At 45.5% G+C, this 15185-nt stretch overlaps 1 protein-coding gene and 1 long non-coding RNA gene across 2 annotated transcripts in view; one reads left to right on the top strand and one right to left on the bottom strand.

Moving 5' to 3' along the window:
• LOC132381793 (uncharacterized) overlaps positions 1-15185 on the top strand; it is a 135281-nt gene that overhangs the window by 108530 nt on the left and 11566 nt on the right. The gene's annotated exons all lie outside the window — the stretch shown is intronic.
• fosb (FBJ murine osteosarcoma viral oncogene homolog B) overlaps positions 4113-15185 on the bottom strand; it is a 35388-nt gene continuing 24315 nt past the window's right edge. The window contains exon 5 of the mRNA XM_059951367.1: positions 4113-4218. Coding sequence (XP_059807350.1) covers positions 4183-4218 — 36 coding nt within the window. The 3' untranslated portion in view covers positions 4113-4182. The remainder of the gene's footprint in view (positions 4219-15185) is intronic.

Here is a 15185-nt window from a genome sequence, read left to right as displayed (position 1 = left end):
ATTGACTCCAACATCTTCCCAACTACTGAGGTCAGGCTAACTGGCCTATAATTTCCTTTCTTCTGCCTCTCTGCCTTCTTGGAGTGATATTTGCAATTGTTCAGTCCTCCAGAACCAAGCCAGAATCTTGTGCTTCTTGAAAATTTTTTACCAATGCCTCCACAAACTGTTCAGCCACCCCTTTCAGAAGCCTGGAGTGTAGTCCATCTGGTCCAGGTGACATATCTACCTTCAGACCTTTCAGCTTCCAAAGCACATTCTCCCTAGTAATGGCAACTGCACTTACTTCTGCCCTCTGACACTAGAACTTCCAGCACGCTGCTGGTGTCTTCCAGAGTGAAGACTGATGCAAAATACTTATTTAGTTCATTCTTTATTTCTTTGTACCCCATTGTTACCTCTCTAGAATCATTTTCCAGCAGTCCAACATCCACTCCTAACCTCTCCTATATTCTTTATATATCTAAAAAAAAATTTTTGGTATTCTCTTTGATATTATTGGCTAGCTTACCTTCATATTTCATCTTTTCTCTCCTTAGGGTTTTTTAGTTGCCTTCTGTAGATTTTTAAGAGCTTCCCAATCTTCTAACTTCCTACTAATTTTGCTCTATTATATGCCCTCTCTTTTGCTTTCATGTTGGCTTTGACTTCCCTTGTCAGGCACAGCTGCATCATCCTGCCTTTAGCGTACGTCTTCTTCAGGATGTATCTATCCTGACCCTTCTGAAATTCTCCCAGAATCTTCAGCCATTGCTGCTGGAGTCCCCTTCCAATCAATTTTAGCCAGTTCCTCTCTCAGGCCTCTGTAATTCCCTTTGTCACTGTAATACTGATACATCTGACTTTAGCTTCTCCCTCTCAAATTGCAGGCTGAATTCTCACCGCCTCTTCAGTATTTCTTTACCTAATCATATCCAGTTCATTACACAACACCCAATCCAGAATAGCTGATCTCCTAGTGGGCTCAACCACAAGCTGCTTTAAAGGCCACCTTGTAGGCATTCTACAAATTCTCTCTCTTGGGATCTAGCACCAGCCTCATTTTCCCAATTGACCTGCATTTTAAAATCCCCCATGACTATCATAACATTGCCCTTTCTACATACCCTTTCTATCTCCATTGTAATTTGTACCCCATATCCTGGCTATGGTTCAGAGGCTTGTATATAATTCCCATTGGGAGCATTTTTTATCCTTGCAGTTTCTTAAATCTACCCACAAGAATTCTACATGTTCCGACCCTATGTCACCTCTTTCTAAGAGGCCTCAGTCACACACTGAAAAGGCTCAGGCCTGGCCCTGCCTCTGTACTGTATCTCATTATCAGTGATGCTGGACTTCCTGCTGTTTTATGTGACTGCCCCTTAGAGGCAGTAATCCATTCCTTGTTTATTATTCAGCCATGTGGGTCCACATACAATCTGATGCTGGCACCTGGGTAATCACAACAAGCTGTACACACACAAAGAGTGAGTGGGGGAGGAAGAGGGAGAGGAGAGAGAGAGAGAGAGAGAAGGAGGGAGGGAAAGAGGGAGGGAGAGGAGGGAGAGGGAGGGAAAAGAAGACAGGGTCAAATATAGATAGAAACATACAAACAGAAAACCTACAGCATGGTACAGGCCCTTTGGCCCACAAAGTTGTGCTGAACATGTCCCAACCTTAATAATTACTAGACTTCCCTATAGCCCTCTATTTTTCGAAGCTCCATGTACCTATCCAAAATTCTCTTAAAAGACCCAATCGTATCCATCTCCACCACCGTTGCCGGCAGCCCATTCCACACACTCACCACTCTCTGCATAAAAAACTTACCCCTGACATCTCCTCTGTACCTACTCCCCAGCACCTTAAACCTGTGTCATCTTGTGGCACAGATGAGAGAGAGAATGTAACATCAAAGTTTCAAATACATTTTTTGTCAAAGTACAGTACGTATACCAAATATAACCTTGAAATTCCTCTTCTTGCAGGCAGATACAAAACAAAGAAACACAATTGGACACATTAAAAATCCCGTACAACGAAGACCGTTAAACACCCAATGTGTGAAACACACACACACACACACACACTCACACACACACACACACACACACACAATTCCCCTTGACTATTTTATAGAAGAGCTGGAGAAATGTCCCATGATTATGCTGTTCATCATTTCATCATTAACACCGGAAATAGATTACCTGGCCAGACACAGGCACAGCTGTTGTGGGAACCTAGTGGGAACATCATGCGACTGTGATTATACTTCAAATACTACATTGGCTCGGAAGCACTCGGACAGCCTCAGGTTGTGAATGGTGCTATACAAATGCAAGTGAAACTTCCTAACTCAAGAGGCCCTTTTGAAGTTTGAAGTAGGTTTACTACAGAAGTGCATGTGGTATATGGGGCAAAAGTTTAAGGGTAGCACGAGGGGGAATTTCTTTACTCAGAGAGTAGTAGCAGTGTGGAATGAGCTTCCAGTAGAAGTGGTAGAGGCAGGTTTGGTATTGTCATTTAAAGCAAAATTGGATAGGCATATGGACAGGAAAGGAATGGACGGTTATGGGCTGAGTGCGGGTCAGTGGGACTAGGTGAGAGTAAGCGTTCGGCACAGACTAGAAGGGCCGAGATGGCCTGTTTCCGTGCTGTAATTGTTATATGGTTATATGTCACGTATACAACCCTGAGATTCAATTTCTTTCAGTAAGCACAAGAAACACAAGAGAATCAATGAACGACCATAAGAGGAGAACTAGGCCATTCGGCCCATTGAGTCTGCTCTGCTATTCCATCACAGCTGATTTACTAACCCTTTCAACCCCATTCTCCTGCCTTCTCCCCATAACCTTAGACCCCCTTATTAATCAAGAACCTATCAACCTCCACCTTAAATATATCCAATGACTTGGCCTACACAGCCACCTGTGACAATTAATTCCACTGTTTCACCACCCTCTGGTTAAAGAAGTATTTCCTCATTTCTGTTCTAAAAGGATGTTCCTCAGTTCTGAGGCTGTGCTCTTTTGTCCCAGACTGCCCTACCAGAGGAACCATCCTCTCCACATTCACTCCATCCAGGTCTTTCATCATTAGATAGGTTTCAATTAAATCTACCTTCTCGTCTAGTGAGTACAGGCCCAGAGCCACCAAATGCTCCTCATATGTTAATCCTTTTTTTCCTGAGATCACTCTTGTGAACCTCCTCTGGACCCTCTCCAGTGCAGCACATCCTTTCTCAGATAAAGGGCCCGTGTGGTCTGACCAGTGCCTTATATAGCCTCAGGATTACAACTTGCTTTTGTGTAATACTCCCCTCAAAATTAATGCTAACCACAGTTGCCTTTCTTACCACCGACTTAACCTGCAAGTTAACCTTTAGGGAATCCCGCACCAGGACTTCCAAGTCCTTTTACATCTGATTTTTGCATTTACCCCCCCCCCCCTTTAGAACATAGCCCACACTTTTATTTCTTCTGTCAAAGTGTATGACCATGCACTTCACTATACTATATTCCATCTGAAACTTCTTTACCCATTCCCCCAATTTGTCAAAGTCCTTCTACTGACACCCTGCTTCCTCAACACTACCAGTCCCTCTGTCTGTGTATCATCATATCATCCACAAACTTGGCCACAAAGTTATCAACTCCTTCATCCAAATCATAACATGAAAAGAAGTGGTCCCAACACTGACCCCTGCTCCACAACAGCAGTCACCGGCAGCCAACCAGAAAAGGCTCCCATTATGTGCACTCTTCGCCTCCAGGCTAAAAGCCAATCTTCTATCTGTGCTAGTACCCTCTAGTAGCAAGAATAATAGAAAGACTTCACTCAGCCAGGTGGATAAACAACCAATGTGCAAAAGAAAACAACAGTGCAAATACAAAAAGAAAAAATATTATAAATAAACAAGCAATAAATATTGAGAACATGAGATGAAGAGTCTTTGAGAGTGAGTCCAGAGGTTGTGGGAAAAGTTCAGTGATAGGGCATGAGAAGTTATCCCCTCTGGTTCAAGAGCCTGATGGGTGAGGGGTAAGAACTGTTTGTGAACCTGGCGGTGTGGGTCCTGAGGCTCCTGTACCTCCTTCCTGATGGCAGCAGTGACAAGAGAGCTTGATCTGGGTGGTGAGATCATGGATGCTGATTTCTTGTGACAGTGCTCTTTGTAGATGTGCCCAGTAGATTCCTTCAGTGAGCAGGGTTCTCACCTCTGTGATTGCTGATCTGTAGGAGAGATGAGAGCACAAATTTCCAGGCTGGTACTCAAGGGCCAGTACTGAGAGGGGCTGCCCTCACAGAAGTGCTATTTTTGGATAACATTACATCAAAGGCTAACAGCTCTGTTTAGTAGGTGTAAAATAACTGTGGAGGGGCAAGGAGCTCTCCCTTATGTCAGGGTCATTATTTAGCCGTTAAGCATAGCACAAAAAATAGTAGAATTGTCATGGTCACATTGTTGTGTGTGGGGTCTGGCTTTGCACTTGTGTTTCCAACATTACACAGCAACAATGCTGAAAGGCACTACAGAAATTCAAAAACAGTACAGTTTCTGCAGAAGCTGGAAATCTAGAGTAACACACTGAAAGTTCAAAGACTATGTACAATCTTGAGATTTGTCTGTTTACACACAGCCACAAAGCAAGAAACTAGAAAGAGCCCAATTAAAAAAAACTAAAGTCCAATACCTGATGCACAGAGAAAGATAAAAAGACACAAATCTTGTAATCAATAGGAGTGAGCAACAGCATTCCAAACTCTGGGGCAGCCCAAATCTCGAGGTTGTACACCTCAGATTAACGGGGCAAATAGCTGAGAAGCACAGCAGCCAGAGCAGGCATCACGGAGAGAGGAGCGAATATCGCGGGAGAGTGATCAAAACTGGCACAACTCGCACCTACGATTCCGACACCCTGCCTTTCCAGTCTCTCTGGGCCTGCGTTTAAATTGTCCAACAGTGGATCACACCTTGCATTAGGATCTGTGGCCCACCATAGCAAAACACTTTGGCAGGCATAACGGATTAGACCATGCCGCCCAGTTTGAAGCCTCTCAACCTCCTAAGGTTGGCGTGGCACTTAGAGCAATCCAATCTCACACTCGGGTTAGCTGGAAACTCCTCCTGGACTTGATCTTGACTCTTGTTCTCTGAATCACTCACTCAACCTCATTGTTTCCGGTAAAAATTTACCACAATTTAGTTCAGAAAAGCTACATTAATAATTTTTAAGCAACACGCACAAAATGCTGGTGGAATGCAGCAGGCCAGACAGCATCTTTAGGAAGAAGTACGGTTGACGTTTCGGACCGAGACCCTTCGTCAGGGCTAATGGAAAAAAGAGATAGTAAAACATTTGTAAGTGGGAAGGGGATGGGGAAATCTGAAATGATAGGAGAAGACAGGAGGGGGTGGGGTGAAGTTAAGAGCTGGAGAGGTGATTGGCAAAAGGGGTACCCAGCTGGAGAAGGGAAAGGATCATGGGACTGGAGGTCTAGGGAGAAAGAAAGGGGGAGGGGAGCACCAGAGGGAGATGGAGAACAGGCAGAGAGTGATTGTGAGAGGGAAAAAGAGAGAAAAAAAAGGAAGAAGAAAAAATATATAAATAAATAGGGATGGAGTACGAAGGGGACATGAATGGAAGTTAGAGAAGTCAATGTTCATGCCATCAGGTTGGAGGCTACCCAGCCGGTATATAAGGTGTTGTTCCTTCAACCTGAGTGTGGCTTCATCTTGACAGTAGAGGAGGCCATGGATAGACATAACAGAATGGGAATGGGATGTGGAATTAAAATGTGTGGCCACTGGGCGATCCTGCTTTCTCTGGTGGACCGAGCGTAGGTGTTCAGCGAAACGGTCTCCCAGTCTGCGTCGGGTCTCACCAATATATAAAAGGCCACGTCGGGAGCACCGTACACAGTATACCACACCAGCTGACTCACATGTGAAGTGTCGCCTCACCTGGAAGGACTGTCTGGGGCCCTGAATGGTGGTGAGGGAGGAAGTGTAAGGGCAGGTTCCACTCGTTCCACTTCCAAGAGTAAGTGCCAGGGGGGAGACTGCTAGGAAGGGATGGGGAGACAAATGGACAAGGGATTCACATAGGAAAGCAGAAAATGGGGGGGAGGAATTCCCATTCTGATATGACATTTTAATTCCATGTCCCATTCCCATTCCAATATGTCAATCCATGGCCTCCTTTACTGTTGAGATGAAACCACACTCAGGTTGGAGGAACAGCACCTTATATTCCGTTTAGGTAGTCTCTAACCTGATGGCATGAGCGTTGATTTTTCTAACTTCCGTTAATGCCCCCTCCCCTTCTTACCCTATCCTTATTTATTTATCTGTCTGCCTATTTAATTTTTTTTATTTTATATTTTCTTCTTCCTTTTATTTTCTCTCTCTTTCCCTCTCACAATAACTCCTTGCCTGTTCTCCATCTTCCTCTGGTGCTCCCCTCCCCCTTTCATTCTCCCTAGGCCTTCCATCCTATGATACTTCCCCTTCTCTAGCCTTGTACCCCTTTTGCCAATCAACTTCCCAGCTCTTAGCTTCATCCCTCCCCCTCCTGTCTTCTCCTATCATTTCAGATCTCCCCCTCCCCTCCTACTTTCAAATCTCTTACTATATTTTCTTTCAGTTAGTCCTGACGAAGGGTCTCGGCCCAAAACGTCGACTGTGCTTCTTCCTGTTGATGCTGCCTGGCCTGCTGTGTCTGTGTGTGTTGCTTGAATTTCCAGCGTCTGCAGATTTCCTCGTGTTTGCGTTAATAATTTCTAGTTGAGTTTCTGGCCTTTCGGACTTCCAGTAAAGCTGCTGCTCACCCTTCAGTAGTTTCTAATCTGCTGGAGGAACTCAGCAGGTCAGGCAGCATCTATGGAGAGGAATTAACATTTTGGGCCGAGACCATCACCAGGACTGGAAAGGAAGGAGGAAGAGGCCAGAATAGGAATGTGGGGGGTGGGAATTGGAAGTGATAGGTGGAAAGGGTAAAGGGCTGAAGAAGAAAGATTATGACAGGAGAGGTGATTGGGCCATGGGAGGAAGGGAAGGAGCTTCATAAGACGTTCTCTCTAATCTAGGCAACATCCTGCTAAATCTCCTCTGCATCCTCTTCCACATGCTTCCTATAATAAACCAATTAACTACTTTTTCCTGGTTCTGCTGGGTGTATTGACTGGCCTGATTTGTTTATATAATTTTTTTTTGATGTTTACTCTTTCAATAGGACCAGCAAGATGAACAGTAAAAGGGCTGAGTCTGTTATAGCTCGGGTGCTCTGGAATTTCCAGTTCAATTCTGGTGCCATTCTGTAAGGGGTCTGTGTGGGTTTTCTCTGAGTCCTCCAGTTCTCCACCATTGTAATTTGTCCTGTGGTTAGGTTAGGGTTAATTGGGTTTGTCAGGGGTTATTGGGACAGCCAGGCTTGAGGACCAGAAGGACCCACTCTGAACTCCAGTGTTCACTAAGTAAATAATTAAACAAAAAGCCCATTCACCAATGCTCTGACCCCACATTGTGCACTCAGGGGTCGACCAATTACTGGGGCTGGAGTCACATATACACCAAAGGAGAGTAGGGATAGTTTCCTGAAGGATATTAGTGAATTAATTGAGATTCTTTAACAGAATCTGTCACCATGACTGATGTATTGTTTAATTAATTTAATTAGTGAAATTAGAGTTTGCTCGTTGCCATGGTGAGATTTGAACTCAAGTCCTCAGATTCTTGGGTTTCTGTCACACTACATATAAGACCAGTCTGCCAATCTATATCACTGTCTTCTGTCCAGTAAATCACCAGATTTTCAGCCAGCTGCGTCCCTACCATCCCTGCACTGGTCGGCAACTCACACAAAATGCTGGTGGAACTCAGCAGGTCAGGCAGCATCTATGGAAATGAATAAACAGTCAACATTTCGGGCCAAGACCCTTCTTTAGGACTGGAAAAGAAGGGGGAAGAGGCCAGAATAAAAAGGTGGGGGAGGGGAAGGAGGACAATCTAGAAGGTGATAGGTGAAGTCTGGTAGATGGGGAAACAGGATGAAGTAAGAAGCTGAGAGAGGATAGAGGAGAAGCTAAAGGGCTTAAGAAGGAATCTAATAGGAGGGGACAGTGGATGTTAGTATGTGTTGCTCAAAATTTCCAGCATCTGCAGAATCTCTCGTGTTGACATGGAAGACAAGTTTTTCACTGTATGTGACATTTTGTTTTGATTGTAACAGGTTCAATAAAGTAACGTGGCTGTTAACATAATGCTGTTACAGCACCTGCAACCAGTGTTCAGCTCCATCACAATCACTTGAGTTTCCTCTGGGTGCTCTGGTTTTCTCCCACATCCCAAAGACACAGTCTAACGATTGTGCTGGGGGCAGCCCACAAGTGTCACCGTGCTTCTGGCACCAACATAGAATGTCCATAAGACACTGACCCTAATGATGTCTTGGGAATGTGGGAGGGAACTGGAGCATGCAGGGAGAACCCATGTGGTAACAATAAGAATTCCTTAAAGACATCAGTGGGAATTGAACCCCTAGTTGTCATTGTAAAGCATTATGGTGCTACATTACCATTCCATTCAGAGTCAGAGACAACAGAAGACCTGATTTGGGATGCCATCCAGACAGATCAATGCTTGGAATGGTACAAGGGAAACACCAACAGTTTTCCACTTGGGACCCTGCTATTGACCTTACTGAAGTCCACATCAACTCCATCAGTCGTATTGACATCATCAATGTATTACAGTATATTACTGCCTGGAATGATTCAGTTGGCCAAAAGAGGCTCTCCACCCATGAAGCAATACTGACTATCACTGATTAGTCCCTGTCTAGCCAAGTATAGATTAATCCTGTCCTTCAGGGTTCTCTCCAGGGACCCTGACATTAATGTAATATCCTGGTTCATGTTTTTCTGTTATGCTGTATGTATTTCATTTTGTGCTGTTCTGTGAGAGCTGCTTGTTCTCAGCTTGTTTGGGTTATTGTTGAAGATAAGAGATGAGGAGAAATGTCTGCCATCCAATTAGGATGGTCGAATTAAGGGGAGGTTTCTCTGGTGAGGGACACTAATGTTGGGCTTGGGGCTTTTGTTCGGGGGAGATGAAGATGAAGAGAGAAGGGGGAGTACCGTTCGTAGGATACAACCCGGTGGTAGACCCGTTTGTTCGAGACAGATTGCGAGCGTCATTCAGAAGGTGGTGCGTGCTTTCGCTTTGACCAAAGGCCCAGTGCATGAGTGATAGAGAAGTTCAAGATGAGCTCCAACTTGTGCACATCTGACTGTTTAATTAGAGTGGATCCTTTTCTTTTTGTTATTCTTTTCTAACCCTTTAGTTAAAATTCATAAATATAATTCCTTTAATCATATTCGTGACACTAGCTTGTAACAGGGTAGGAAATTACACAGCATCCACACAAACCGGGGTTTGGGGTGGGACAGCGTCTCAGTCACATGAGCTTGGCAGGGCCAGAGGGTGTCTTCCCTAGACTTACACAGCCAAGGAAACCTGGGGGTTTCATTGTGGGGGCTCGTCTGGGATCGATTTTGTTGGATGCTGTGTGATTGCCCTAAGCATTGATCCAGTGGGTTGTGTATTTAAGTCTTTGTTAACTATTATTTGGTAAAGTGATTATGATACGTGGTTATGGATGTTGCCAGAGATGAATCCACAGGGTTACTGGTAACAAAAGCATGTGTATCAAGTGGGGTAGATATTCATATTGCTGACAACTTGCTATTTTGAACTTTAAGTACACTTAAACCCGTAGGAGCAGTTACGATTGTGGGGTGGAGGTTTGATAAAATGGTGGGCACAGACTTTGTTTTAGTTCAGTCTAGCAATGACGTAGCAGAAGTGGAACTGCCTGGTACTATTGGGGGGCCGTGGGAGAGGAGAGTGTAGCGGAGTGGGCTATATCTCAAGTTGAGTCTCCCGTAGCTGGGGGCGGAGACTTCAAAGCCAGGGTGCTCTTGTTTCTGCAGAGCATAGGGAAGAAGTGGTCTGATTTGAAATGTCTAATGAGTGTCCCAGTGTGGAGTGAGACTTCTGGGTTGGTATCAGCTGAATAAATGGCCCAGTGCCCAGGCAGAGGGTCCCAGCTATCGAAAGCTGAGAACGTTCTCTGGGGTGAAACCCAGCCCCCCCACCCTGCCGAGGGGGAAGAGGAGAATGAGACCTGGGCGGGGCACATCTCTCAGTCGCTGGATAAGTGGCAGTGCTCTGATTACATAAAAAGGTAACGATGGTTGAAGGTTTGAAGCAGTCGGCTCCTGACATGTGAAGACACAGAACCCCTTTGCCCTTTGCTACTTAGGTGGGCTACATGCAAGCGCTAGAAAAGGTGTTTGATGCGATGGAAGCCCAGTGGAGCTTATGGCAGGATTTCAGAACATGTTTCAGGAGAAGGGGAAGAACTTTTCTGCCGACATTTTTCAGCTGGAGAGGCAGCTAAATTGCTTGTGGTGTAGAGATGAGGTGAATCAGTTAAGTGCGCATGAAGGGCTGGACAGGGATGGAGAGTGGGAGAGCGTTCCCGCCCCATGTGCCAGTTTGGTGAAGGCAGAGGGAAGACAAGGGTAGGACTGAGCAGTACATCAACTGGGAGCTTCTGATGACACCATTCCACAAGTTTACTGTAACCTGACTACTCTGAAGACAAACCAGTTGCTGGAATTGAGTCCTGGGGAAGTGGCAGCTGCTCAGCGAGATGACCTGAGCATCGGTTCCATTTGGTCAGTGGTCGAGAAAAGAGACAGGGCCCAAGCGGAGAAGATGCGGTGCCTCCATTACTGAGAGAATGGCCCAGATTGGAGTTGAGGAACCAGATCGTATGGTCAAGTCACCTCCACACTGGCCTCAGCATTCTCAACTGGTTCTGCCTGAGAAGTATCAGAGGATTGTGCTGAATTTACTTCATGATGATTCTGGACATCTATGGTTGAAAAGACCTATGGATTGCTCAGAGATCGGATCTATTGGCCCCAAATGAAGCCAGAGGTTGAAGAATACTGCAGGTCAGACATTCAATGCATACGGAGGAAGATGAGGGCTGCTCCGTTGTCCTACTTGCAGAGTGCGGGGCTCCCGGACCTGGTGTGTATGGATTTCCTGTCAATAGAGCCAGATGTCTGCCACATGGTGAATGTCTTAGTCATCACAGATCACTACACCAGATATGTGCAAGCTTTCCCTACCAAGGGTCAGAGGGCGTCCACAGTGGCCAAAGTGTGATGGGAGAAGTATTTCATTTATTATGGCCTCCCCAGGCGGATGGATCAGGGATGGGATTTTGAGAGTAGGCTCATACATGAGTTACTGGGCATGCTCAAAGCCGAGAAGTCGAGGGTCACACTCTATCACCCACAGGGTGATCCCCAGCCCGAAAGGTTTAATTGGACCTTGCTAGATGTGCTCGGAACCCTGGAGATCAGCAAAAGGAGCAAGTGGAATCAACATATTGGGCATCTGGTCCTCTGCTACAACTGTACCTGAAATGAAGCTACTGGGTACTCACCATATTATCTGAAGTTTGGGTGCGAGGTGAGAATGCCCATCGACCTTTGTTTTGAGACTGACGAGGAAGATCTACTGCAGAAGACTTATCTGAAGTATGTGTCTGATTTGAGAAGGGAGCTGAAAAAGGCTTATGAATTAGCTGAGGCCGCGGCTGCCAAGCAGAATCAAGGAAACAAGAGGAGGTATGATCAAAAGTTTAGATTTTTCCCAACTCATGCTGGGAGACTGAGTCCTCTCAAAGAATCTGGGGCTACCTGGGAGGCATAAGCTGGCTGACCACTGGGCAGCTATGCCCTATGTGGTGGAGAGTCAGATGCCAAACATATCAGTTTTCTGGGTGAAACCAGAGGATGGAAATGGGCCTGTCAAGATTATCCATTGGAACTACCTTCTATCTCTGGGACAAGAGGTGTGTGTTGACCCAGAGCTCAACCTGGACCCTACACCTAGTAAAAGGGCTCTGTGGAGACTTGGGGCGACTGAAGGACCAGGAAAGATTAGACCAGCTCCCGCCTCTGAATGGGATGGAGGATGTGGAAATGGGGGTGTGTTATATGCTGCCTTTTGCTATCTCCCCACTGCTTGAGGAAGAGATTCCCAACTCTTCTCACTCTCCGGCAGGTGAAATCAGGGGTACTATCTGTGGACAGGCAGGTTTGCAGCTGGACCACGAAGGTGGGTCTGGGCTCTAAAGGAACTGGGAATGAAGCTGAGCTCAGCCAAGTGGCAGAGGGACCTTACCTGCCGGAAAGCACAATTGATCAACCGGGGAGGCCTCACCATGTAGACCTGGAGTACCCCAAGCAGTGTCTGAAAATGAAGAAGTAAATGATGGGATAAGGAGGTCTTATAGAATCAGGAGACCCCCAGACAGGCTGGTCTGTGTAGCACCGGGGGAACAGAGTGCTACGGCCATCCCCCTAGTGAGATAATGTCACTACCATTGACAAATGGATTGGAGGTGCTGATCCTGACATTCCTTTGAAAGTGGCTGTATTAAGATGAGGTGGGACTGTTTTGGTGGAGCAGAGTGTAGTGCCCTTGTTCATGTTTTTCTGTTATGCTGTATGTATTTCATTTTGTGCTGTTCTGTGAGAGCTGCTTGTTCTCAGCTTGTTTGGGTTATTGTTGAAGATAAGAGATGAGGAGAAATGTCTGCCATCCAATTAGGATGGTCGAATTAAGGGGAGGTTTCTCTGGTGAGGGACACTAATGTTGGGCTTGGGACTTTTGTTTGGGGGGAGATGAAGAAAGAGAAGACGCTGGGGAGTACCGTTCGTAGCATACGATCCAGTGGGAGACCCATCTGTTCGAGATGGACTGCAAACGACGTTCGAAAGATACAGGAACCTCAGGATCCATGCCACCAGGTTCAGAAACAGTTATTATCTTTCAATCATCGGGCTCTAAACCAGCAAAAAAAACTTCACAACACATACTGAAGAACTCAGTAGGTCAGGCAGCATTTATAGAAAAAAGTACAATTGACGATTCAGGCTGAGACCCTTCAAAAGGACCCTTGAGTCCTGCTGAAGGGCCTTGGCCCAAAACGTCAGCTGTTTACTCGATGATGCTGCCTGGCTTGCTGAGTTTCTCCAGCATTTTGTGTGAGTTTCTTGGATTTCCAGCATCTACAGATTTTCTTTTGTTAGAGAAAACTTCACTTGCCTTAATACTGACTGATTCCACAACCTATGGAACCCTTTCAAGGACTCTACAACTCACATTCTCAGATCGATTGATTGATTTATCGATTGATCTCTCTATTTATTATTAGTTTTTTGTCTACATTTGTACATTGCTTATTTATCAGTCTTTGTGTGTAGTTTTTTATTGATTCAATTGTACTTCTTTGTTCTACTGTGAATGCCCGCAAGAAAATGAATATATGGTGAGATGTATGTACTTTGTTAATAAATTTACTTTGAACTTAGATGGTTAACACCTTATTCCAAAGAACAGAGAGCATCCACCCTAATCAACATGGGGTTCCAGTCAGAATAAGTGCAGTTAAACCTGGTGAACCCCAATTGTAGTGGAGGAGAATTCCCTTCCCCAGTCTGAGTGAAGCCAGTATAAATTCCTTCCCCAGTGAGTGAACTTCTGTCTCAATAGGTGAACCCAACCCCATTAAGAGCTAATTTACTTCCTTTGAAATGTAGAAGAACCTGGAGGGTCTCTGAAAGAGTGGATGTAGAGAGAACGTTTCCTCTTTTGTGGGGGGGAAGGGTCACTGCTTAAAAATATGGGATCACTTATTTAGTATAAATATCAAGTATTTGTTTCGCACTGGTCAATTCCTCAATGGGCAGAAGTACCATCTCTGAATGTTGTAAAGGCAGAGGTGATAAGTTCCTGATAAGAAAATGGGTGAAAGGGCTCTGGGGACAGATGGAAGTAGTCATAAAAAGATCCAGCCCTTCAGCCCACTGAGTCCATACTGACCCCCAATCATCAATTATGCTAATCCATATTGATCTTGATATTGATATTGATCCATATTATTATTCTCAACAGATGTGGAGTGGAATTTACAATCAGGGCTCCTGTAATCTCATTGAATGACGAAGCAGAACTTGGGAGTGGATGTAAGAAGCTGCAGAGGATAGTGGACCGTAAACACAAAATACTCTGCAGATACTGGGGTCAAAGCAACACGCACAACATGCTGGAGGAACTCAGCAGGTCGGTCAGCATCCATGGAAATGAACAGTCAACGTTTCGGGCTGAGACCCTTTGTCAGGACTAAAGAGGCCCTATAAAGAAGGTGGGGGGAGAGTGGGAAGGAGAAGGCTGGTAGGTGCCAGGTGAAAAACCAGTAAGGGGAAAGATCAAGGGGTGGAGGAGGGTAAGCAGGAAGGGGATAGGCAGGAAAGGTGAAGAAGGAATGTAAGTGGAAAACTCTATGGGTAGTAGGAGGCGGAACCATGAGGGAGGTGATAGGCAGCTGGAGGAGGAGGCAGGGTGAAACTGGGATGGGAGAAAGGAGGGGGAGGGAATTACCGGAAGCTGGAGAATTCAGTGTTCATGCCAATGGGCTGGAGACTACCCAAAGTATATGAGACTACCCAAAGATGTTGCTCCTCCGACCTGAGTTTGGCCTCATCATGACAGTAGAGGAGGCCATGTATGGACATATCACAATGGGAATGTGAAGCAGAGTTGAAGTGGGTGGCAACTGGGAGATCCTGTCTGTTGTGGCGGACGGTGCAGAGGTGCTTGATGAAATGGTCCCCCAATCTGCGTCGGGTCTCGCCGGGAGATAGATAACCCCAACAGACTCACAAATGCCTCTGCCCAGTATAAGTCTCCCCTCCTTTACAAAGGTTGAGCGTTCCTATGAAACCTTTCTTAAGCCAAAGTGGTGTAAAGCGAAGAACCATTAATTTATATGGGAAAAATTTTCGTAAAAGCGAAAATCCTCTTTGTAATGCGAAAACAGGTTACTAATGTAGGTCTTTTGTAAAAGCAAAGTGGCGTAAAGCGAACATTCATAAAATGGGGGACACCTGTATATCAAGGGCTCATCCCTCCCCACCATCAGTAGGCACTGCCTCAAGAAGGCAACAGCTATCATCAAAGATCCCCGCATCTGAGCCATGTCATCCTTTCATGGCTCCTATCAGGCAGTAGGTACAGAGACACACTCAAAATGCTGGTGGAACACAGCAGG

This window comes from Hypanus sabinus, chromosome 26, assembly GCF_030144855.1.
Source record: "Hypanus sabinus isolate sHypSab1 chromosome 26, sHypSab1.hap1, whole genome shotgun sequence".
NCBI classification, from domain to species: Eukaryota; Metazoa; Chordata; class Chondrichthyes; order Myliobatiformes; family Dasyatidae; genus Hypanus; species Hypanus sabinus.
Note: the sequence above shows the minus strand (reverse complement) of the source record. Positions and strands in the feature narration are given on the sequence as shown.